General features: G+C 39.9%; 1 protein-coding gene across 1 annotated transcript in view; it reads right to left on the bottom strand.

The window, feature by feature from the left end:
* Window positions 1-24771, bottom strand: part of LOC132616635 (uncharacterized) — a 59839-nt gene that overhangs the window by 19801 nt on the left and 15267 nt on the right. Inside the window, exons 8-10 of the mRNA XM_060331185.1 lie at window positions 22020-22122; window positions 21752-21846; window positions 21591-21653 (exon numbers count right to left, since the gene is read on the bottom strand). Of these exons, the coding sequence (XP_060187168.1) occupies window positions 21591-21653; window positions 21752-21846; window positions 22020-22122 (261 nt within the window). The remainder of the gene's footprint in view (window positions 1-21590; window positions 21654-21751; window positions 21847-22019; window positions 22123-24771) is intronic.

Raw genomic sequence — 24771 nt, 5'->3', positions numbered from 1 at the left:
CCCCCCCCCCCCCCCCCCCCCCCCCCCCCCCCCCCCCCCCCCCCCCCCCCCCCCCCCCCCCCCCCCCCCCCCCCCCCCCCCCCCCCCCCCCCCCCCCCCCCCCCCCCCCCCCCCCCCCCCCCCCCCCCCCCCCCAGGATAGATATTGGCTCTTCCAGTTCACTAGCCTTTTTTCACATTTCTCAACCACCCCATTCCATATTCCTATGGACCTGCTTTTAGCACCAAGGGGCATGCCCCAAGTAAACAGTTGGCAATTCCCCAGATCTTCCTCCCAGAACCTCAATCAAGGAGGACAAATTAGTTACTTCATTTACTGGATATAAGAAGCTTTTAGTAAACCTGGTACTGCTTCAAGTTGCTCCCTGTCAGCATCACAAAAGATCAGAGTATCATCAGCATATTGGAGATGAGTAATCTCCATATCTTCCCCTACTCTGTTAGAAACTTTGAAACCCTTAATCCACGAATTTTCTTGAGCAGTTCTTAGCATATCATTGAGTCCTTCCATAGCAATGATAAATAGGAAAGGAGATAGGGGGTCACCCTGTCTTAAGCCTCTCTGAGAGGGGAAGAAACCTATTGGAGATCCATTAATGAGGATAGAAAACTTTACTGAACTAATACAAAATTTTATCCACCTGATCCATCTAGAACTCTCTTAGCCAGAGTTTTTAGAATAAAATTCCAGTTGAGATGATCATAGGCTTTCTGTATATCCAGCTTGCATAAAATACCTGGCTCACTGCTCCTCAGTCTTGAGTCCACTCACTCATTTGCCATAAGAATAGCATACATTATCTGTCTTCCTTTGATGAAAGCTAGTTGATGGTTATCTACCAATTTGTGCATCACCTTCTTAAGTCTTTCAGTCAATAATTTGGAAATGATTTTGCAGATGCTACCTATCAGGCTGATAGGTCTGACATCTGTGAGCTCCTTGACTCCCATCTTTTTTGGAATCAAAGCCACATAAGTGGCATTAAAACTTTTCTCAAAGAAGCATCTATCATGAAAGTTTTTTACTGCAGCAATCACCTCCTCACCTACTACTTCCCAGCAATGAACAAAAAAGCCATTGTATACCCATCAGGTCCAGGAGCTTTGTCTCCAGCACATAGTTTGACACAGTTCAAGATTTCCTGGTTTTCAAATTCCTTTTGTAACATCTGGTTTTCTTCTTCTGTAATTCTGAGGCCATCTCTAATACCACCAGTTGGTCTCCATGATTCAGTTTCAAAATATAGTTTCCGGTAGAATTCAACAATTTCCTTCTTAATTCCTTCAGGATTCTTGATAGTCTGTCCATTAACATTCAGCTCATCAATGTTGTTGAATTTTCTGTGTGAATTAGCAGTTTTATAAAAGAACTTAGTGTTCTTGTCCCCCTCCTTCAACCACAAAGCCCTTGATCTTTGTCTCCATGCCACCTCTTCCTCCTTAGCAATTTCCTCAAATTCAACAAGTAAAGCAATTTTTGAATAGATTTCCTCTTCAGTCAGGGCCCTATGTTCATGAATTGCTTCTAGTAGTACTGCAAGCTGGTTAAGGATGGATTGTTTCTGCAAAGCAAGATTACCTTGAGTAGTTTTGCTCCACTCTCTCTGGTTGTCTTTGAGTGCTCTCATCTATAAGAATTTAGTTTCCTTTTGTTTGTTGAGACAATTGTACTGGTTGTTACACGTTTCAGCCATAGACCAAACAATTATGGATGGTTATTCGTTCACTGGGTCAATGGACTCATCCCACATTTTCATGATTACATGTACAGCCATAGACCAAAAAAGGTGACATCGAGGAGCTAGTTACAAGACTCTGGTAAGCCCCACATCTTTCGTGGATGATGAATTTAGTTTCCTTTTGTTTGTTGGGACAACTGTACTGGTTGTTACACGTTTCAGAGTTTGCTCCATGCAGTATTCAGTTGCTTTGAGCTTCTTCTTTTTTCAGAGTTGTTTGAGCTAGTTATGTTGAGATGTTTAACACATGGATCTTATCTACTTTATGAATAAAGGCAGTCCGGTGCACAAAGCATCCCCCGTGAGCAAGGTCCCAGGAAGGACCGCACCCCAAAGGGTGTGATGTAGACAGTCTACCCTAATGCAAGCATTAGTGGTAGCTCCCACGTCTAAAACCCTATAGGTCACACGGAGACAACTTTACTGTTGCTTTAAGACTCCCCTTCTAAAAGGGCAGCCCAGTGCACAAAGCATCCCGCGTAAGCAGGGTCCGGGAAAGGGCTGCACCCTAAGAGGTGTGATGTAGACAGCCTACCCTAATGCTTGCATTAGTGGCTGCTTCCATGGCTCAAACCCATGACCTATAAGTCACACGGAGACAACTTTACCGTTGCTCCAAGGCTCAAACCCGCTTACTTTATGAATATTGAACGATTTTGGGGATTTATAATATAGTGAAATGCTTGAGAATGGAAGAGTTAAATGATATCACCCGGTTCGCCTAGTGGGGCGAGCTTGCTAGTTGCCCGTCACAGCCCTACAAATTGGGTCATGCCACTAAGAAGAACGACGTTAAGTGAGATTGGAAGGAACTGCGGTGCAAAAGTGCAGTCAATTAGATATCTTGACCCAACGTTTTAGGAGAATGGCATGATAGAAGAAGATACAACAACAACATATGGGATCTGGGGAGGGTAGAGTGTACGCAGACCTTACCCTACCTTGTGAAGGTAGGAAGATTGTTTCCGATAGACCCTCAGCTCAAGAAAAGATGCAAAGACAACAATAATAATAGACAGTAATAGCAACAACATAATAAGATAAGATAAATGAAGTAAGGGAACAGTCAAGTTGTAATAGAGAACTAAAAAAAATAAGCAAATGTACAAAGATAATAATACTCCTAGTATCAAGACTAATAATTTCAAAGCAATGAAGACTCCTACAGGACAGGACCCAGAGCACTGCACTGAAACCTGGTGCACCGATCCCCCTATTTCACCACATCAAATTTCTCATTATCAAAGGCTAGGGGTAAATGAATGGGGCTCATGAATATGAACCGACCAAAGACTGTTCATTAACGAGCCAAGCTTGAGCACAATTACTGTTTGAATACTAATCAAGCAGCACAAGTTTGCTTACTTTTGGCTTTCTGTTCCAATCTCATATGCTATCATGATAATTGGCGGAACTGCCCAATCATTTCCACAAACCTACAGGTATTGCTTACCCCTCCTTCCACTATCCCTTTGGTCTCTCAATCTCCCTCCGCTTAATGCTTCCTTCAGAACTCTAGCGCTGATGATGATGCTCAACAGCTAAGCTTAGATGCTTCTATCTTAGAATCTTTACAGTTTAAGGTTTAATATAATTTCAAAAACAGATCAAATGTCGCAAAGTTTATACTTTTCACTACTTCAGAATCATTTTGAAAGTCTATGTTCAGTTTAATTTCTTGTTGGTTTGTCGGACTCATTCATCTCACAGCAATCACATTTTGTAGTCAAGCCAAGCTCTTTAGAGCCAACTAGCTGAAAACTTTTATTCCAATCAAGAGTTTGAACAGGACATAGGGCGATGAGTTGGAATACCTACTTCTTAATCATGACACTGCGCAACCCAATAAGCAGACGCAGAAACAATAAAAAGGTCCAGACATGTCAACCGTAACCAAAATCCTCATTCACCATCAAATATAATCAGCTAATTCTGACTAACAAGTTAACAACTGGGAGATATATCCATTTTCCCACAACTAACTGTCTATTTTCCAAAACTAAATTACGTAGGCAAAATACATAGAAAGACACTTAAACTTTGCCTCTACCATCTGTTGAATACTCCAACTTATAAAATGATCATCTAAACACCTCAACTTGTCTCCACTGTGTCAGTTGAACACTCAAACTTACAAATTAATCATCTAGACACTTCCAAAATTTATGTGCCATGTCAGCGTTGGGTTTCCACGAGACACAGTGGGAACGAGTTTAGGTGTCTAGATGTGCGTTCTCAAAGTTGGAGTGTTTAGTTGCCAGTTGAGGCCAAGTTAAGGTGTCTATCTATGTATTATGCCTATTTACTTATCAAAACCCTCTCCTACCAATCTAATACCAGAATCAATTCACTTATTTATGCTATCAACAAAAGAATCTAATTTACTGACTCAATCACTTATCGAAACAAATTTCTTTTAAAGAAATGTAACACATAATTAAAATAGAAAAAGTGAAACAGAGGAGTGCTATGAAAAGGTTACGTGATTAGAAGATGCAAAAAATTAAAAGGCAAATTCAAAGATTATGAGACCAACTATGTTATGGGAATGAATTTCCATATTCACATATGAACATTGTAAAAATAAGAATGTTAAAGATGAGGTGGGGTCATAAAAATTGGACAAGATTAAAAATTATCAAATCGGAAAGCAAGGCAACTAGCACAAATAGAAGATAAAATAAGAAAAAGCATCTGAAATGGTTGGACATGTCCTGTGTAAACCTTTAAATGCAAGGGCACATTATGTTACACAGATCCTCCATTTCCCGTCTCTGATTTATGTGGATACAACATGACATAGGTGCCAGTTGGACGCTCAAGCTGATCTAGTCAATCCAAAGAGGGTGTGTTGACAATGTGGATGAATAGAAAGAAGGAAGGAACGAAAGAAAAAGGGGAAAGAAAGCAAGAGCAAAAGAGAGAAGGAGATGGAGAAGGAAACAAAAGAAGGAAAAGGAAAGCAAAGAGAAAAAAATATAATAAGAAATCAAGAAGAGAGGAGAAAAGTCTCTCTGCCATCATAGTTGTCGTCAACTCTCAGGTTACCATATGAAGGCAAAAAAAAAAAAAAAGGTAACAAAGAGCTGAAGAGAGAAGGAGATGGAGGAAAAGGAAACAAAAGAAGGAAAAGGAAAGCAATGAGATAAAAATGTAACAAGAAATCAAAAAGAGAGGAGAAAAGCATCGCTACCATCATAGTTGTCGTCAACTCTTGGGTTCCCATATGAAGCAAAAAGCTCTCATCTTGGGTTTTTCCATTGCTGGTGGGCTAGGCTTCTCAACAATGGGCTATATATCTATGTCTATCTACATTATATTAAAAGCATGAACTCCTAAACTTAAAAGTTAAATTACCTTAACACCCCTCTCAATAATTTTCATATTTAATTTTTTTCTAAATAAATGCCATAAATAACTCCCTATTAGCCAACGCAAACTAAAAAAGCCTTTTCAGAAAGAGATCCCACCGATTGAGAAAGAGTAGTTGCCATTTCATTTTCTTTTAAAACACTTCCTTTGCCAATTAGAGACCTTACAGTACATCGTTGGTAAATTCTTAAATCCAAGCACTCTATACACCTTGCTTTTCTCAATATTTATGCTTTACAACTTTTCATGGCTAATCCAAATGTTTTGGCTTTCTCCTTTAGGCTAATTTTATCACAACATAATATTTAATTTTGATTGCAACAATCCACGGTTTCCACATGGCCTACAATGACACATTTTATGACAACAGTTGTTTTCACAATTAAGGTCTTCTTAAAAGGTGAATCACAAGATCAAACGACACCACCTTCTCAATTTTCTGTAGTCTGTGCTTTGAGAAATTTTGTATGATTCAATAATTTGGACCAATATGATACTCCTTCCCTCCCTTTTAACTGCTAATTTAGTTTTTTTTTATATATATTTATTAAAAAATAATAAATCCAAAGCATAGTTTTCTGAGTTACTCCTATTTAATAAAGTAGACTGATTTATTTTTCTCAAATAATGTGCAATTAAGTGTATAGTTGAAAACAATTACCAATTGTAATTTTGATTTCCTAAAGTGAATTAATTTTCGATAATTTTTTTAAAGTTGAAGTAACTGTTAATTTGGGACGGAGGATTGGAGTATATCATAGTGTTTTTGTTAGTACTATTACTTTTGTTAGAGAAGATGTAATTCATTGTTTAATGATACTGATGAAATTTTGTGTTAGGGGCCGTGACCAATTAGCTTGAAAAAAATTTAAATATTTGGAGTAGGATGATTTTTGCTATTCCTTATGATTCTCGTGAAACTATTAAATGAATAACACATCTAAGTGAAAGTTAAACCAAATATTTTCTCTAAACATATGTCAATGTGGATTTGAATAGTGATAACGAAGTTGTCTTTTTTGTACGTCCGCAGCATTCCAATATGGGTTTTTCGCTCATGCCTTTCTTTTGTTATATATTTACATCACGTGACTATTTTAGATTGGAATATATTGAATTTCCAAAATGATTTGGTTGAGTAATGATATGTCCAAGTCTTCAGTAATATTCGAAATAAAATAATATCTTTCGTTAGTTCTTCCTTAAAAATGCTTTATGAATCAAATATTGTGCGTATAAGATGGTATCAGTAATTATATTTGTATAATTAAACAAGAAATATAGTTAAACACTTTGTATTAACATAAAGATTTTGCTATGTAGTGTTTCCACCATCTTACTTCTCAAAACCCCAACACATGACTTCACACAGAAAGTCTACTGATTTCACGATAAACAAGTCTCTTCCTATTTCATGGGAAAGGAGTTCAATAACAATGAAGACGAAAACAAACAATGAAGATTAACGTCCAATATCAAATAAGACAATTAAAGCCAACAAAAAAGATTAGTGGTCTCTCTTTTAGTGAAATAAACTATAACTAGCTTTATTTTTGATGTTTTATTTAAGGGGAAAAAAGCAATAATATTGGTGTGTCAACCTAATATCAAGTTTAGTGTTTTTTTTTTTTTTAAATATGAAATCATCTCGTGTTGGTGTAACATTCAAACTTTGATTTGTATTCTTGCGGCAATCATTTTGATCCATAATTCTTCAAATGTTTTTATTCTTATTGGGTTTTTCATAGATTATCCATATGTATTTACATATAAATACATATATTCAATCAAAAAAAGATGTCAACACAAATACACAATATTTCATCAGACTATAAGTGTAAGTCAATTCTATGTAGTTATTTGTATAGTTAAAACAAGACTATTTTCATAAATTCATATATCAAGTTATTGTACTCGGTGCTTTGTTTTGAAATTATTTTGCAATATTGTATTCTACAAAATATGGCATACACGTGCAACGCATGTGCCAAGAAACTAGTATATATATAAGTGGGATGCCCCTATATATATATATATATATATATATATATATATATATGCCCCAAAATGTAAAGTTAAAAGAAAAAATAACCATTAAAAGTTAAAGGCCCTTTTTGTCGTTCATTTAAACACTGCTCCTATGACATTTTTGTACCAAATTGTAAATGTAATTTCTAATTAATACTATAAAGGGCAACCCGGTGCACTAAGCTCCCGCTATGCGCGGGGTCCGGGGAAGGGCCGGACCACAAGGGTCTATTGTACACAGCCTTACCTTGCATTTCTGCAAAAGGCTATTTCCACGGCTCGAACCCGTGACCTCCTGGTCACATGGCAGCAACTTTACCAGTTACGCCAAGGCTTACTACTTAATACTATATTATATATAAATATTGTATAATAAATAAACCAAGTGCATAATTAAATTTTGTCAAACAGACTTTGTTGAAGAATGAAAAAAAGTGCCACATCGGTGGTTAATGAGATGGGTTGAAAAAAAGTGTCACATCGGTGGTTAATGAGATGGGTGCTCTCCTTATATGGACAGTGGACTTGGGCAATCCTCCCCTCATGAGCTAGCTTTTGGGGTTGAGTTAGACCATTCTTTACATGGTATCAGAGCAGGCCCCATCTCACCCGATGTTGGTCCCCCAAATTAAATTGCCCACGCTTCAGATGTGCAGTCCTGGGCGCGAGGTGGGGTGTTACAGAATGAAAAACAAAATGTCATGTCGATGGTTAATGAGATGGGTGATCTCCTTATATGGACTTGGGCAATCCTCCCCTCATGAGCTAGCTTTTGGGGTTGAGTTAGGCCCAAGATCCATTCTTTACAGAATTAATGATGTCACACATCGTATTACTGCTGGGTGGATGAAGTAGAGGCTCGCATCCGGAGTCTTGTGTGATAAAAAGGTGCCACCAAAACTCAAAAGACAAGCTCTACGGAGTGGTGGTTAGACCAACTATGTTGTATGGGTGGAGTGTTGGTCAGTCAAGAACTCTCACATTCAGAAGATGAAAGTTGCGCAAATGAGGATATTGCGATGGATTTATGGGCACACTAGGAGAGATAAGATTAGAAATGAACATATACGAGACAATGTTTGATACAACTCGAATGGCATCAAAACCTTTTACAAGGAGCCAAGCGAGGGAACTTCAAGCTATGCAAACATTGTTCATGAGGAGGGACATACTTGAATACACTCTAGCACCTTCCCGGGGATTTCAAGTGTTCATGATAGCGTGGGAGGATGGTTTGGAGAAGAGGGTTGAAGATAGTCATACTTGCAATGTGACTATCACTTGAAGATTTGCAAATTCAAGCTTTGTTCCCAAAAGAAGACACCCAAACAAGGCTCTTACTTCATTAAGGGTAAAAGTGTAATAGTGTAGTTGTCTTCTTTTGAGCCTTAGTATAAATAGTAGTTTATTTCATTTAGAAGACTTAGACTATTTTGATTATTCATATTTTGAGATTGTAAAACTCTTTTGAGTGTTGAGAGCTTGTGAAGCCTTGGATTGTGTAATTGTTGAGACGAAAGGTTGCTTGGGATTCAAATCCCTTGAGGTCTTCCTAAGAATTTGGTGTTTCTTTTGCTCTTAATTTAGAGGTCTTAGTTTTCTATAACTTTGGTTGCTAAATTAAGTCTCAAGTTGTGTCAAATTATCTATCTTTTTCTTTTCTTGCATGTTAATTCTATTTTTCTTTCTTAATCTTGTATCAATTGGCATCAGAGCTTAGCTTAGGTTTGTTCCATCAAATCTAGTCTTGGGTTTTGATTCAACAAAAAAAAAAAAAAAAAAAAAAACTCGAATTTTCTTGTTGATTTTGTTGAATCTAGTGTTAGATTAGAGTTTCCTAGTGTTTCTAGAGTCTAAATCTTCAATTTGGAGTTAGGGTTTGTGTTCCACCATTGTTGAGCTTCAAAGCTTCAAGAACTTGAAAGTGGGTCTTGTTGAAGAAGGTGAAGTTGAAGGTTGAAACCTATTGGGCTTTGTTCTCTACATTAAAGAGAACTTAAATCCGAAATTTGAGCCAATTTGGAGTTGATTTGAGGGTAGTTGAATTTTTGAATTGTTCTTGTATTCTTGAAGACCTTCAAATCTTCATAAGGAAGAAGACTCTCCAAAGGGCCATTTGATCCAAAAGTTGTCAAATAAATTTGTGAAAAAGTGTTTGTGGTCCAACAAAACAAAAATATCAGAAATACTTAGTCTAAGTTTCTGATTTTTGCAAAAAAAAAAAAAAGAAGGCATCGAATTGGCCCATATGCGACACTACATGAGACACATGCGAGTCGCATGTAGAACCTGCTAGTCGCGGGTGGAGTCGCGCCCGGTGACAGAGATTTGAACACTTGGGGTGCATCATCGGCGAAATGCGGATCACCATCGCAGGTTGAACCTGCGAGTCGCAGGTGGTGTCGCACTTTAAGACAGAGAGTTGAGCATTTTGGGGTGCATCATCTGCGAGACGCACATCACCATCGCGTGTTGAACCCGCGAGTCGCAGGTTCTGCACAGGTGTCGCAGGTTGCACATTTCAGGTTTTTCAACTCTAATTCTCTTTGATTCCATTTCTCAAAAAAATAAAAAAAAATCTTGATCCTTAGTTGATGGTCTTATGTCCCTAATCCTTTGGTAGGGAACAAAAAAAAAAAAAAAAAAAAGAGTACAGAAATTTAAAAATTTCCGTTATTTCAAATTGATACCTTGGATCAATTGGGGCTTCCCGGTCGTGTTTTCAAGTTATCACCTACCCGGGCCCGAAATTTTAGTTATTTTCCCGATTTTTGCATTCCATTTTCTTGTGTCTCTCAACTAGTAGCCATTTAGTAGTTGTTCCTACTTGTGTTTGCTAGTTCTTGTGTCCGCATTTCTTTCGTACCAATTCCTTTCGTGCTTTTTATTTCATTTTTTTTTACTTCGTTGTTAATTTCTTGGCTCAAGTGCGTTTGTTTTATTGAGTCGTCCTCGTTCTTCTTGGTCTAACAAGAATCTATTCCAACCAAGAGTAGAATTTGAACCCTTGTGACTAGTCGACATTAACAAGCACACAATCTTTGGCGGAAGCAATTTGTGAGGCAATCAAAAGTGCGCATACTTGAGCGATTGTGAGTTGATTTTACTAATCTAACGTGTTTGCTTGTTTTGTTGAGTGTCTTAATAGGTACCATGGCTACGGAGGATGAAACTCGAGTTCCCACCGGGGAACTCACACTAGTTGATGTAATGAGAGCCTTACAAGCCTTGAACGATAAGGTGGATAGTATGGGTGGTCGAATGGAAAACATGGGTGGTCGAATGGAAAACTTGGGAAGTAGGGTGGAAGCAATTGAAGGAGGTAGTAGGGAGGTCTCATATTCGCCCCAAGTGCAATACCAAGGCGGCACAAGCGGAGCTACTCGAAGCACTTCACCCACATTGTCACCCGGCACCTTCCATCATCTATATAACCCCACTCCCCAAAACACTCCTCAAAACACGACTCTCACCCCACCAAACAACATTCCCATAGGCCAACGAAACAACCCACTCCCACAAGATCAAAATCCAAATGACCCACCCCTAAATGCACCAATGCCACCCCAAAACCGTCCAAACATCCAACAACCAAATGAGGAAGAAATAGAGGAAGCTATACTTGAGCACGAACATTATGGTGACCAAGGTTGGAGGCCACGAGGGCAAGCACAAGGAGGTTATCGAGGAAGGGGTGGAAGACATGGTCCTAACCCTCACATGGGTAGGCAAAGAGGGTACCAAGGTCGTAACCATCAAGGTTATGACGACGATGGAGAATTTAATGGGAATCACGGTTATGGCGAAGGGCGAGACACGAGTCTCAATTCCATCAAGGTTACTCTCCCAACCTTCAAAGGAAGTAGTGATCCCGATACATTCCTTGATTGGGTGATGCATTGTGATAGAATCTTCTTGACGAATGACATGTCCGAGGTGAAAAAGACGTCTTACGCCATTGCTCAATTTGAAGGGTATGCCTCCACATGGTGGGAAACTCAAGTGAAAGCAAGAAGAATTATTGGGCTCCCGCCCACACCTACTTGGGATGAATTGAAGGAGGCCATGCGGCGTAAGTATGTCACCGAACGCTACAAACAAGAACAACTTAAGAAGGTGTACACCTTAAGGCAAAACAAGAAGAGTGTGGAAGAATACTATGATGAGTTCCAAATTGTCAAGATGAGGATCGACTTTGACGAGGATGAATTAAATGCTATGACTCGGTTCCGAGCCGGGTTAAATGGTGACATTGTCTCCCAAATGAGACTCCACAACTATGGGAGCATTGAAGAGACCCTTCAAGCAGCTATTGAAATAGAGGAGGGTCTCAAGGAAGACAAAATCAATAAGTCAAGGGGCTATGTGAGTTCATGGAACAATAACAAAGAACGAGGGGCTTTCTCCTCCAATTGGCAAAAGAATAAGGGCGTCGTGCAAGAAGTCAAGAAACCATCTGTGAAGAATTCCCAAGTTGAGAAGCAAGTCGGCCAACAACCTCCAAAGTTTGCGCCAAAAGAAGGAGGTACGAAAACTCCTATTCAATGCTTTAAGTGTCATGGCTTCGGTCATAGAGCAAGCGAATGCCCTAATCGAAAAGCGTTTATTTTGAGGGACACTTATAGTGAGGATGAGGGAGAGTGTGAGGGAGAGTATGATGGCAATCATGAGAATGAACAACATGATAGTGAAGGGGATGTTGTTGATGGTGATGAAGAGCTTATTGTACCTCTCTATGTGGTGCGTAGGACCATGATAAGCAAAGCAATAGATGACCCAAGTCAACGGGAAAATCTCTTCCATTCCAAGTGCATCATTAACCAAAATACTAGCATCATGATCATTGATAGTGGGAGTTGTGCCAATGTTGCTAGTACCACACTCGTTGATTTCTTGAAACTTCCCACCACCCGCCATGAAAACCCTTACAAACTTCAATGGCTCAATGAATGTGGTGAATTGAAGGTGACTAGGCAAGCTATCATCAAATTTGCCGTTGGGAAGTATCACGATGAGGTGTTGTGTGATGTTGTCCCCATGCAAGCGTGTCATCTTCTACTTGGCCGACCATGGCAATATGATAGGTCCGTCAACCATAATGGGAGAACTAACCAATACACCCTTGTCCACAATGGTGTCAAATATGTCTTGAATCCCATGACCCCCTCCCAAGTGGGTGAGATCTATAACAAAATGAGGGAGTTGAAGGAGAAGGGTCATAGTGCATTACAAAAGAAGAATGTTGGGGAAGAGGGAGTAGAGAAGAGTAGTTCTCAAGAGGTGAGTGGAAAGAAAGGAGAGCTTAGAGGAAAAACCAAGGTGTCGCTTTTGGCGAATTGTGGGGAAATTAGGGAGGAATTGGGGGAGCATCAACCGGTGATTCTCCTCATGCATAGGGACTATGCCTTGCACACTAATGAACTAACCCCTTCTTTCCCTAGTTCTATTTCTTCTCTTTTGCAAGAATTTGATGATGTGTTCCCAACGGAACTCCCAAAAGGGTTACCACCCTTGAGGGGAATTGAACACCAAATTGACTTTGTTCCGGGGTCTCAATTGCCAAACAAACCGGCTTATAGAGCCAACCCGGATGACACTAAGGAGCTTTAAAGGCAAGTGGATGAGCTCCTCAAAAAGGGAGTTGTGAGAGAAAGCATGAGTCCTTGTGCCGTGCCCGTGATCTTGGTACCAAAGAAAGATGGATCATGGCGCATGTGTGTTGATTGTCGGGCCATCAACAAGATAACGGTAAAGTATCGCCATCCCATACCTCGTCTTGATGACATGCTTGATGAGTTGACTGGTTCATGCATATTCTCTAAGGTAGATCTTAGGAGTGGGTATCATCAAATCCGGATGAAACCCGGAGATGAGTGGAAAACTGCATTCAAGACCAAGTTTGGTCTATATGAATGGTTGGTGATGCCTTTTGGTCTCACTAACGCTCCTAGTACTTTCATGCGTTTGATGAATCATGTGATGAAACCTTTTATTGGCAAATTCGTGGTTGTTTACTTTGATGATATTTTGGTGTATAGCAAAACCATGGATGAGCATGTTAGTCATTTGAAATGTGTGTTTGAAGTGCTTAGACGAGAACAACTTTATGCCAATGTTGATAAATGTTCCTTTTGTGTGGATGAAGTTGTTTTCTTGGGATTTGTTGTGAGCTCAAGGGGGGTTGAGGTTGATGAATCCAAAATAGAAGCCATAAGAAATTGGCCCACTCCAAAATCCATTGGAGATGTAAGAAGCTTTCATGGCTTGGCTAGTTTCTATAAGCGTTTTGTTAAAGGATTTAGCACTATAGCCGCTCCTTTGACCGAGGTAATCCGAAAGGACAAACCTTTTTCTTGGGGTGTGGAGCAAGCTAATGCCTTGGAAACTTTGAAACAAATGCTTAGCTCCACACCATTGTTGCAATTACCCGACTTTGACAAAATATTTGAAATTGAATGTGATGCTAGCAAAGTAGGTATTGGTGCCGTTTTAATGCAAGACCAAAAACCCATTGCCTATTTTAGTGAAAAGCTTAAGGGTGCGACGTTGAACTACTCCACCTATGATCTTGAATTGTATGCTTTGATTAGAGCTTTGAGTAATTGGCAACACTACTTGTGGCCTAAAGAGTTTGTGATTAGGACCGACCATGAGTCCTTAAAACATCTCAAGGCCTAAGGAAAGTTGAATAAAAGGCATGCTAAATGGGTTGAATTCCTTGAAACCTTCCCTTATGTAATCCAATACAAAAAGGGAAAGGAGAATGTAGTGGCGGATGCCCTATCAAGGAAACATGTTTTGATTAATACCTTGTCTTCCAAATTGATGGGTTTTGAAAGCTTGAAGACATTGTATTCCGAGGACCCCGTATTTGCCAAAATCTTTCTAGATTGCGAAGAGTGGGAAAGGGAGAGGTGGATTAGGGATAGGTCGTCTACTCCCTATTCTAGGTTTGATGGTTTCTTGTTCAAAAACAAGCGTTTGTGTGTGCCCATGAGCTCTTGGAGGGAATTATTTGTGAGGGAGGCACACAATGGGGGATTGATGGGACATTTTGGGATTGATAAGACTTTGGGTATTCTTGAGGAGCAATTTTATTGGCCTCATATGCGGAGGGATGTGGCTAAGATTTGTGGCCAATGCATTGAATGTCGCGGCGCCAAGTCTAGACTCCTTCCCCATGGTTTGTATACCCCTCTCCCACCCCTCAACAACCTTGGGTTGATATTTCGATGGATTTTGTGTTGGGTTTGCCTAGAACCAAAAGGGGTAAAGATAGCATCTTTGTTGTGGTTGATCGATTTTCTAAAATGGCTCATTTCATTGCTTGTCATAAAGTTGATGATGCTCCTCATGTTGCCTCTTTGTTTGTTGAACATGTGGTAAAGTTGCATGGTATTCCCAAAACCATTGTGAGCGATAGGGATCCAAATTCCTCAGCCACTTTTGGAAAGAATTGTGGGGACGACTTGGTACTAAATTGTTGTTTTCTACCTCTTGTCACCCACAAACAGATGGCCAAACCGAAGTTGTCAATAGGACCTTGGGTTCTATGCTTAGGGCCATGGTTAAAGGAAAATTAACATCTTGGGAAGATCAATTGCCTTTGGTTGAATTTGCTTACAATAGAGTCATTCATAGCACTATTGGCATGTCACCTTTTGAAGTCGTTTATGGTTTTAACCCCCTAACCCCTTTAGATCTAACCCCTTTATCTCAAGACGTTGTGTTGAGTTTAGATGGCAAGAAACGAGCCGAGGCCATGAAGAAGTTGCATGAGAAGGTGAGGCTTCACCTTGAGAAAATGAATCAAGAAACGGCCAAGAGAGCAAACAAGGGTCGCAAACGAGTTGTGCTTGAACCGGGTGATTGGGTTTGGGTACATTTCCGAAATGAGAGGTTTCCCAACAAAAGAAAGACCAAGTTGATGCCTAGAGGAGATGGTCCATTTGAAGTACTTGAACGACTCAATGATAATGCATACAAAATTGATCTTCCACCCGAATACCAAGTTCATAACACCTTCAATGTGTGTGATCTCTCTCCTATGGTGGTACAAGATGATGATCCCTTAAATTTGAGGACAAATTCTCTTCAAGAAGGGGAGAATGATACAACTCGAATGGCATCAAGACCTTTTACAAGGAGCCAAGCGAGGGAACTTCAAGCTATGCAAACATTGTTCATGAGGAGGGACATACTTGAATACACTCTAGCACCTTCCCGGGGATTTCAAGTGTTCATGATAGCGTGGGAGGATGGTTTGGAGAAGAGGGTTGAAGATGGTCATACTTGCAATGTGACTATCATTTGAAGATTTGCAAATTCAAGCTTTGTTCCCAAAAGAAGACACCCAAACAAGGCCCTTACTTCATTAAGGGTAAAAGTGTAATAGTGTAGTTGTCTTCTTTTGAGCCTTAGTATAAATAGTAGTTTATTTCATTTAGAAGACTTAGACTATTTTGATTATTCATATTTTGAGATTGTAAAACTCTTTTGAGTGTTGAGAGCTTGTGAAGCCTTGGATTGTGTAATTGTTGAGAGGAAAGGTTGCTTGGGATTCAAATCCCTTGAGGTCTTCGTAAGAATTTGGTATTTCTTTTGCTCTTAATTTAGAGGTCTTAGTTTTCTATAACTTTGGTTGCTAAATTAAGTCTCAAGTTGTGTCAAATTATCTATCTTTTTCTTTTCTTGCATGCTAATTCTATTTTTCTTTCTTAATCTTGTATCAATGTTGGAGTGGCCTCGGTGGAGGACAAGATGTGGGAAGCGAGACTGAGATGGTTCGGGCATGTGAAGAGGAGAGGCACGACCTTTACCTACTCGGAGATAGCTCAAGAGGGAAGAATTGTCCAAGACCATATAAGGAGACAACGCCCACTTTCTCCACCAAAGTGAGATACTTATTACCCCTCCTCCCTTCTGCCTAGGACTAGACATCTAGAGCGTGGACAACATGACATGAGGGCCTAAAATTGGGTAAACCTAGAATATGAATGGGTCTAATTGGTATCATGTTAAATTGTGTAACCAAACTCGTCTAAAAGCTTAAACTTTTAGACCAAATGGTCAGACACACTTCAGCATGGCTTTAGAGCAAGCAGAGGTCCTAGGTTAGAGTCTCAAACACCACTCATTGTCAAAAATAATTTCCACGTATTGCCCATGAAAAAGGAATAAAGTACCCCACGTGAGCGGCCGTGTCGAAGACATGTCTAAGTAAATAAAAGTGCTCTCTAATAGCTTAAGATTTTAGCAGAGATGGTTACACACACTTCAACAAAGAAGATTGTCTTACAAAACCAAGAATCTCATGAAAAATCATACAGACAACGGACTTGACTAAGAATAGAAGACAATGAAGGAAACGAATCCATATAAGCAGTACAAACTAATTGGATTAAGGCTTCATTGGTGTATTACTTACATTCAGTACGTGTTTGTCAGGAATTTTTCTGATCTGGTTAGTGACTTGTATACCAAAATGCAGGAATAGGTGTGAGATTTGAAGAACCTCTTCATTTGTTCTAAAAGATAAACTATTTACCAGTATTGAAATTAAATGGACCCAGATAAGGAAATATATATACTGAGACTGTAGGTGCTAGTTATTAAAATTAGTACTTTCATTGGACAACTATGTACCTAAAATTGCTTAAAGCATGGGAATTGTCACAAAACATTCTTAAGCTACAACTTTTTCATAACAGGACAACAACGTATGTCCTAGGTATTTCAATTCTTCTTTGTTATTGTTGTTGTTGTCCTGTTATGAAAAAGTTGTAGCTTAAGAATGTTTTGTGACAATTCCCCTGCTTTAAGCAATTTTAGGTACATAGTTGTCAAATGAAAATAATAATTTTAACAGTCAAAAATATCCCTCTTCTTTGGAATACAACAACAACAACAACCCAGTGGAATCCCACAACGTGGGGTCTGGGAGGGTAGAGTGTACGCAGACCTTACTCTTACCAAGGTAGGACGGCTGTTTCCGAAAGACCCTCGGCTCAATAAAAAAAGCATAAAAAGAGGTCAGATAAGGCTAAGAGATTCAAAGCGATATGGAAATGAAGTAACGCAAGCGACACAGATAATATAGAATAATCAAAGCACAGGAAATAACAGATAATAGCATAAATCAGAGCACAAGAAATTATACTACGAAAATGCGACTACTAATAAGACAGGATAATGAGACTATCTACTAGCCTTCTACCCTAATCTGGGTCCTCCAAACCCTCCTATCTAAGGTCATGTCCTCGGTAAGCTGTAACTGCGTCATGTCGTGTCTAATTACCTCTCCCCAATACTTCTTCGGCCTACCCCTACCTCGTCTGAAACCATCCATGGCCAACCTCTCACACCTCCGCACTGGGGCATCTGTGTCTCTCCTCTTCACATGCTCAAACCATCTCAATCTCGCTTCTCGCATCTTGTCTTCCACCGAGGCCACTCCCACCTTGTCCCGAATATCCTCATTCCTAATCCTGTCACTCCTGGTGTGGCCACACATCCATCTCAACATTCTCATCTCGGCAACTTTCATCTTTTGAACGTGAGAGATCTTAACTGGCCAACACTCCGCCCCATACAACATAGTTGGTCTAACCACCACTTTGTAGAAAAGCCCTTAAGTTGTGGTGGCACCTTCTTGTCACATAGCACTCCGGAAACAAGCCTCCATTTCATCCACCCTGCCCCAATACGATGTGTGACATCATCGTCAATCTCCCCGCTGTCTTGCATAATAGACCCAAGATACTTGAAACTACTTTTCTTCTGGATGGCCTGGGTACCAAGCCTCACTTCCAAGCCAGCCTCTTGAGGTGCTTCACTAAACTTACACTCTAAGTACTCTGTCTTGGTCCTACTCAGCTTAAACCCTTTAGACTCCGGAGTTTGTCTCCAATCCTCCAACTTAGCGTTAACTTCGCTACGAGTCTCGTCGATCAGGACTGTGTCATCCGCGAAAAGCATACACCATGGCACCTCACCTTGAATTTGCCGCGTCAATTCATCCATCACCAAGGCAAATAAAAACGGACTAAGAGCTGATCCTTGATGCAACCCCATCACAACTGGAAAGTGCTCTGAGTCTCCTCCTACTGTCCTTACCCTGGTTTTGGCTCCCTCATACATGTCCTTGATCACCCTAATGTACGCCACAGGTACGCCTTTAGCCTCTAAGCATCTCCATAGGATCTCTCTTGGGACTTTGTCGTAAGCCTTTTCTAGGTCGATGAATACCATATGTAAGTCCCTCTTCCTCTCCCTATACTGCTCCACCAGTCTCCTCACAAGATGGATGGCTTCTGTAGTTGAGCGTCCCGGCATGAATCCGAACTGGTTCTCTGAAATAGACACGCCTTTCCTCACCCTCATCTCCACCACCCTTTCCCACACTTTCATAGTATGGCTTAGCAGCTTGATACCTCTATAGTTGTTGCAACTCTGGATATCTCTCTTGTTCTTGTATAGAGGGACCATTACACTTGACCTCCATTCTTCAGGCATCATTGCCGTCTTAAAGATGACATTAAACAACCTAGTCAGCCACTCCAGACCTGCCTGGCCCGCGCTCTTCCAAAGTTCCCCAGGAATCTCGTCAGGTCCGGTCGCTCTTCCCCTGCGCATCCTACGAACAGCACCCTTAACCTCCTCAACCTTAATACTCCTACAATACCCAAAATCGTTACGCTTTCCTGTATGTTCTAAATCTCCCAACACAATGTCTCTGTCCCCTTCTTCATTTAAGAGTTTGGAGAAGTATGACTGCCATCTCCGTCTAATGAGAGTCTCTTCTACCAATACTTTGCCATGCTCGTCCTTGATGCACTTCACTTGATCCATATCACGTGCCTTTCTCTCCCTCGCCTTGGCTAGCCTGAACAATTTCTGATCCCCTCCTTTCTCTTCTAGTTCAGCATAAAGGCGTTCAAAAGCTGCCGTTTTTGCCGTCGAAACCGCCAACTTCGCCTCCTTCCTCGCCATCTTATAAAGTTCCCTATTCGTCCACTTCTCCACCTCATCCTTGCTTTCTATCAACTTCGCATACGCCACCTTCTTTGCTTCCACCTTCCCTTGAACTTCTCCATTCCACCACCAGTCCCCTCGATGCTGGCCACGACTACCTGTCGAGACCCCCAACACTTCCCTTGCTACCGCCCTAATGCAACTAGCCGTCCTATCCCACATACTGGTCGCATCCCCACTACTATCCCAGGCCCCCATAATCTTCAATTTCTCTCCCATCTCCACGGCACTAGTCGTGGTCAAACTCCCCCATCTGATCCTAGGTCGGTCATCCACGACCCTCTTCTTCCTCGACATCTTGATCCCTAAATCCATCACCAAGAGCTTATGTCGGGTTGTAAGGTAGTCGCTCGGAATGACCTTACAGTCTTTGCACAGACCTTTATCGTCCTTCCTAAGGAGCAAAAAGTCTATTTGAGTCTTAGCCACTGAACTACGGAAGGTTACCAAGTGCTCCTCCTTCTTTGGGAAACTCGAATTGGCTATCACCAACCTGAAAGCTCTTGCAAAATCCAAAAGTGAGACTCCTCCTCCATTCCTGTCCCCGAAGCCAAAGTTTCCATGCACATCATCATAACCTCCTGAAATAGGCCCGATGTGCCCATTGAAATCACCTCTCACGAATAACTTCTCAGTAGGCGGTATGCCTCCCACCAACTCGTCCAAATCCTCCCAAAAGCGCCTTTTCTCCTCCTCGCCTAAGCCCGCTTGCGGCGCATATGCACTAATAATGTTCAAAGTGAGCCCTTCAACGACCACTTTAATTGACATTATCCTATCAGTTGCTCTCCTAACCTCTACCACCTGATCCCTTAAATCACTATCTACTAAAATGCCCACCCCATTTCTATACTTCGACCTACCAGAGAACCACAGCTTATACCCGTCTACCTCTTTAGCTTTAGGACCTACCCATTTAGTCTCTTGGACACAAGCTATATTAATCTTCCTCTTCTTAAGAATCTTAACTAGCTCTATGGACTTCCCCGTTAACGTCCCAATGTTCCAAGAACCTACTCTCAACCTAGACGCTCCTTTAACCCACTTACCCCTCCTAACCCTCGCCCCCGTCCCCGAACGAGAACATGACCCTAGTCTACCATCACTAACCAAAGCCACGAAAATGAGTATGAACTAATAAATTATTCAAAGGTCTAAAGTCAGCAAAATATAACTACAAGTGTATGGACAAATAATGGATATGGCAACCGGAGGTACCAACTCCAGTTGAACTGAACCTGGTTGCCGCCGGAAAACACTGTTCACGGTCGAGTTACTGTTCACTGCCGGAAAATGTTCACAAATACCTGAAAGGGAGAAGAGAATAGGGGGGAAAAGGAAGAAAAGAAAAAGGGGAAAAGGAGAGAGAAAGAGAGGGCTGGCCGGAAAAAGTCGCCGGCGATGGCGCAGCGGCGTACTGGCAGCGCCAGAAGCAGTTAAAAAAGGGGAAAAAAGGAGAAGAGAAGGAGAAGAGGAGAAAAAGAAAAGGGAAGAGAGAAGAAAAGTAAATCTGGCCGGAAAAGTGGCCGGCGTTACCTGGTCGCCGGCGTCACCTGAACAGTGATGACGTATGGTCTCCGAACGGAGTGGCGGGTGGGCAAATCTTACCATTGGGAGAGAGCAGAGGAGAGAGAAAGAGCAGAGGAGAGCAGGAAATAAGGGCTAAAAATAAGGACCCTCTTCTTTGGAATAAGGGCTAAAAATATCTTCCGAACTTACTTTGGGTCAAAAATACCCCTCCCGTTATTAAACTTTTCAAACATATCCCTCTTTAAACAGAAATATCCAATCTCCCCAAAACCATTTTTTGACCCGACCCATTATTAACCCGACTCAATAAAATATTAACCCCTAATCTGCATTATGTAGTGAATCAAATCAGTCTTTTTACATGTAAAGTTCACTGATTATCTCTAGTATGGCACGGAAAGAATGATAGAAGTAGAAAAACTACAGCTAGACGGGGCACAAGAAATGATGGAAATGGTTAGGGGTGGGGAACGTTTGGGTATTGTTTGGTGGAATAGGGGTTAATATTTTATTTTTTGGTGGATTAGGGCTTAATATTTTATTGGGTCGGGTTAATAATGGGTCGGGTCAAAAAATGGTTATTTGGGGGGATTGGATATTTCTGTTAAAAGAGGGGTATGTTAGAAAAGTTTAATAGGGTATTTTTGACCCAAAATAAGTCCGAAGGATATTTTTAGCCCTTTTTTTTTTTTTTTTTTGCCCCAAGGATATTTTTAGCCCTTTTTCCAAAGTAGAGGGATATTTTTGACCCTTTTCCCTTTTACCAACTAGCACCTGCAGTTCTCAGTATATAACTTCAATATAACAGGACATCAACGTAATAAATAGAGAACTTTAGCACAAAAAAGCACATAGAGATAGTACAAGAAAAGGTAAAAGCACAAGTTACCCTCTCGATGCTGCAGCAGACACAAAAATTGGCTCCACAGGGCTGCATTTTAAATCCAACACGCTACATCAAATAGGACGGAAGAAAGAACGAGTAAGAATGTGTCCAAGTATTTCATTTTTCCACAAAGAAGAAAGAGGAATTCCATGTGTGTGAGGAACCTTGGGAATGCTTCTGTGCAGCTAAGATCACAAACAACACGCTTAGCATCGACATTCCATGCTTTGATTCCTCCATCAGCTGTGCCTATGAGAAGCTTTTCTCAAGAAGAACATTAGTTCCAGAAGCATTAGAATTCAATCCAGTACTGAAGCTTGCAACTATACTAATTAACATGAAAAAGAAACAAGAATCATAACATAATAATCTATGTCTATTTTTTTTTATAAGGCATAATAATCTATGTCTATTATATTGACAGTGTCTTACCAAACGGTCAGATTTGCACTCCCACTCAAGTGACATGATCTCTGCCCCACAATAGATAGTTGCATTTCTTGATGCTGGTGCTGATGAGTCATATGTCCATATCCTTCATCAGAATACATTAATATCAACACAAAGATCAGGATCACATAATCTTTTGGCAAGCCAAAAAGTTTCAATGATAGTACACCAAGATGGCGTCACTCTACAGAGTGGATCTACTTCAAACCCCACAAAATCCAATCATCTATATCTATAGCATATCCTTTTACACCAAAGAATAGATGAACGAAGATTGATCCCAGAAAAAGGAATAAATGAAACAAAAGGGAGCTCTTAAATATCCTCATAGAATTTTGTACACCCTTGAAAAAGTACAACGAGAAGCATCCTTGGATAGTATTTTCTTCTAATCTCCAGCTTTTCATCCCCCAGCTAGCCATAACCTCATCATTGTTCTAGGCAGCTCATCAATTAAACATGGAGAAAACTAGAGCTCATAACTGTCGGAAAGTGCAATATAGTAAGAAGTGATTCACCTCCTATATGCTTCTTAAGAACACCAACTTACTACAGAACTTTCTTTCCTCAAATTATCTGCCATCAGAATGGCATCCAATCCATAAACCATGTAAGAAAACGTCAGTTTACTAGCGCTTTTGTCCTCCCAATTGACATCCACATCCACTTGCATCCCATTTTACCCAAACTATTATCACATGATTTAACTGAAAATTGTCTTGAAGTTTCTCCTTCCCTTAGCAATCTATAAACCTCCCCATACTGTTGTAGACCCTCTGTAGGAAATGGTTCAACTAATCCTATTCCCAATCTGTTGTCGGTCTTCGAACAAGTTTCCTGAAAGAGACAGGATACTTGATCTCCTTCTTGACATCTTACCCATCGTAGCCTCCTTATCCAGCTTTATATGGTTATAGAATTTTAGTAGTAGTACCACCACACCAAATATCCAACCAAAATAAGACACATCTACTATTACCGAATGCAAAATTTAAGAAACTTTTCTATAATCTTTCACAATTCCCTTCCACACACTAGTTTCATACGAGGTGGTAATACCCTCAGGGGATCACTTGTAACGGCTACCCCCATATTTTTCCTGAATTTTTTTATTTTTCACATGACTTAATCTTCATGTACAAACCTCCATAATTGTTTGACAGAAAAGGTTTGGTAGAGTTTATTTTGTAAATATCCAAACTCCATTTAGGGTGTGTTCGGTATGAAGGAAAACGTTTTCCAGGAAAATAAGTGGGTATCTTACTTATTTTCTTGTGTTCGGTATGTAAGCAAAAAATAATTATCATAAAGCATCTATATATATATAGTAAAGCTAGGAATAGAAAAGGTGATGCACCTCTCTTTCACCAAGGATTCTATTTATGTTTTTTCTCATTTTTTTGACAATTTTCCCTATTTTTTTATTTTTTATTGTACAAGAATAAATATGACAATTACTACTCCTCCCTTCATTCCTATTCTATAATTAAGAACTTAAATGTCTCAAAATTTATTACTCCACTAATTACAAAAATCGATTAAAATTCTGAAAGAATACTCATATGCATAACTCTTTTGATCCCTCTATTAATTTATTGTGAGCCGAGAGGGGAATGGAGCTATTGAAGTTTCGTGAAGTATCTCCTTACTGCTTCCTTGGGTTGCCTATATTTTTCTTTTCCTAATTTTATTTATTTATTTGTATATTATGTAGTGTTCATTTTGGCTGCAACACACCATATTAGGTTATTAGTATGTACTTATGAAGAAAAATTGAGTTAAATACAATTTGATGAGTTTTTGCTGTAAAATTTTATGCTTGCAGTTAATTTGAAAATCTAATTCAATTAAGCAAAGTAATCTATAACAAATAAGTCTTACAACTAATTATATGTGATGAACATTATGAGTTGTTATCTTATTTTATAGGATAGATATGAAATAAGACTTACAATGATCTTCTTATCAGGTATTACTGTATCAGCATCCATATTGAAAGTCAAGTGTTTGTAATTGGATAAAAAATTCCATGTTGTTAAATCAACCTGGTATATTTTCTATTTTCTATTTCCTGAAGCCGAGGTTAGTTTTTGTTTTTGAATAATGCTTACTCAAAAATATTCTTTAAAATTGACTTTACTAGATAAGTAGTTGGATTTACTCAAGAGTAATGACTCTTCTCAAAGTTTTCTTGTGTATGGACTTGTATTTTCATTGCTTTTCTAATTAATTTCATATGAATTATTTCTTATATCTTTATTATGCGTCAAACTATTTCTATTGCATATTTTGTGTATACTTCAAGATAACTGTTTGTAAATCTTTAGTGCTAACACTTGCAGGGATCCAACGACATCATGTCATTGTATCAGCTTTTTAAATTTGAAAATTCTATAAAAGATAATGATGAAGTATGTAATTTCTCCCAAAGACATTTTATTATTGCTACAGAAGAAAGTTTATAGTTTAACCAAGAAAAATCAAAGCTTTGAAAAGTTCAACAACTCTTAGGGAAAAGATTTTTGAAGGGCTTCAGCAAGTAATGTTTGATAACTTTGTTTTCTGTTCAGGGTTGTGAAAAGCGAGCGCTTCTGCGCTTAAAGCGAGAAGCGAGGCGCAGCCCTTGCGCTTTTCTGCTCTGAAGCGAGGCATTGGTAAATAAGCGCGCGCTTTAGCCCCAAAAGTGTGAAGCGAGAAAAGCGCAGAAGCGTGCGCTTCAGCCCCTAGGGTTTTT

This window comes from Lycium barbarum, chromosome 11 (assembly GCF_019175385.1).
Source record: "Lycium barbarum isolate Lr01 chromosome 11, ASM1917538v2, whole genome shotgun sequence".
NCBI classification, from domain to species: domain Eukaryota; kingdom Viridiplantae; phylum Streptophyta; class Magnoliopsida; order Solanales; family Solanaceae; genus Lycium; species Lycium barbarum.
The sequence above is the reverse complement of the archived record's forward strand: the minus strand, read 5'-3'. Positions and strand labels throughout refer to the sequence as shown.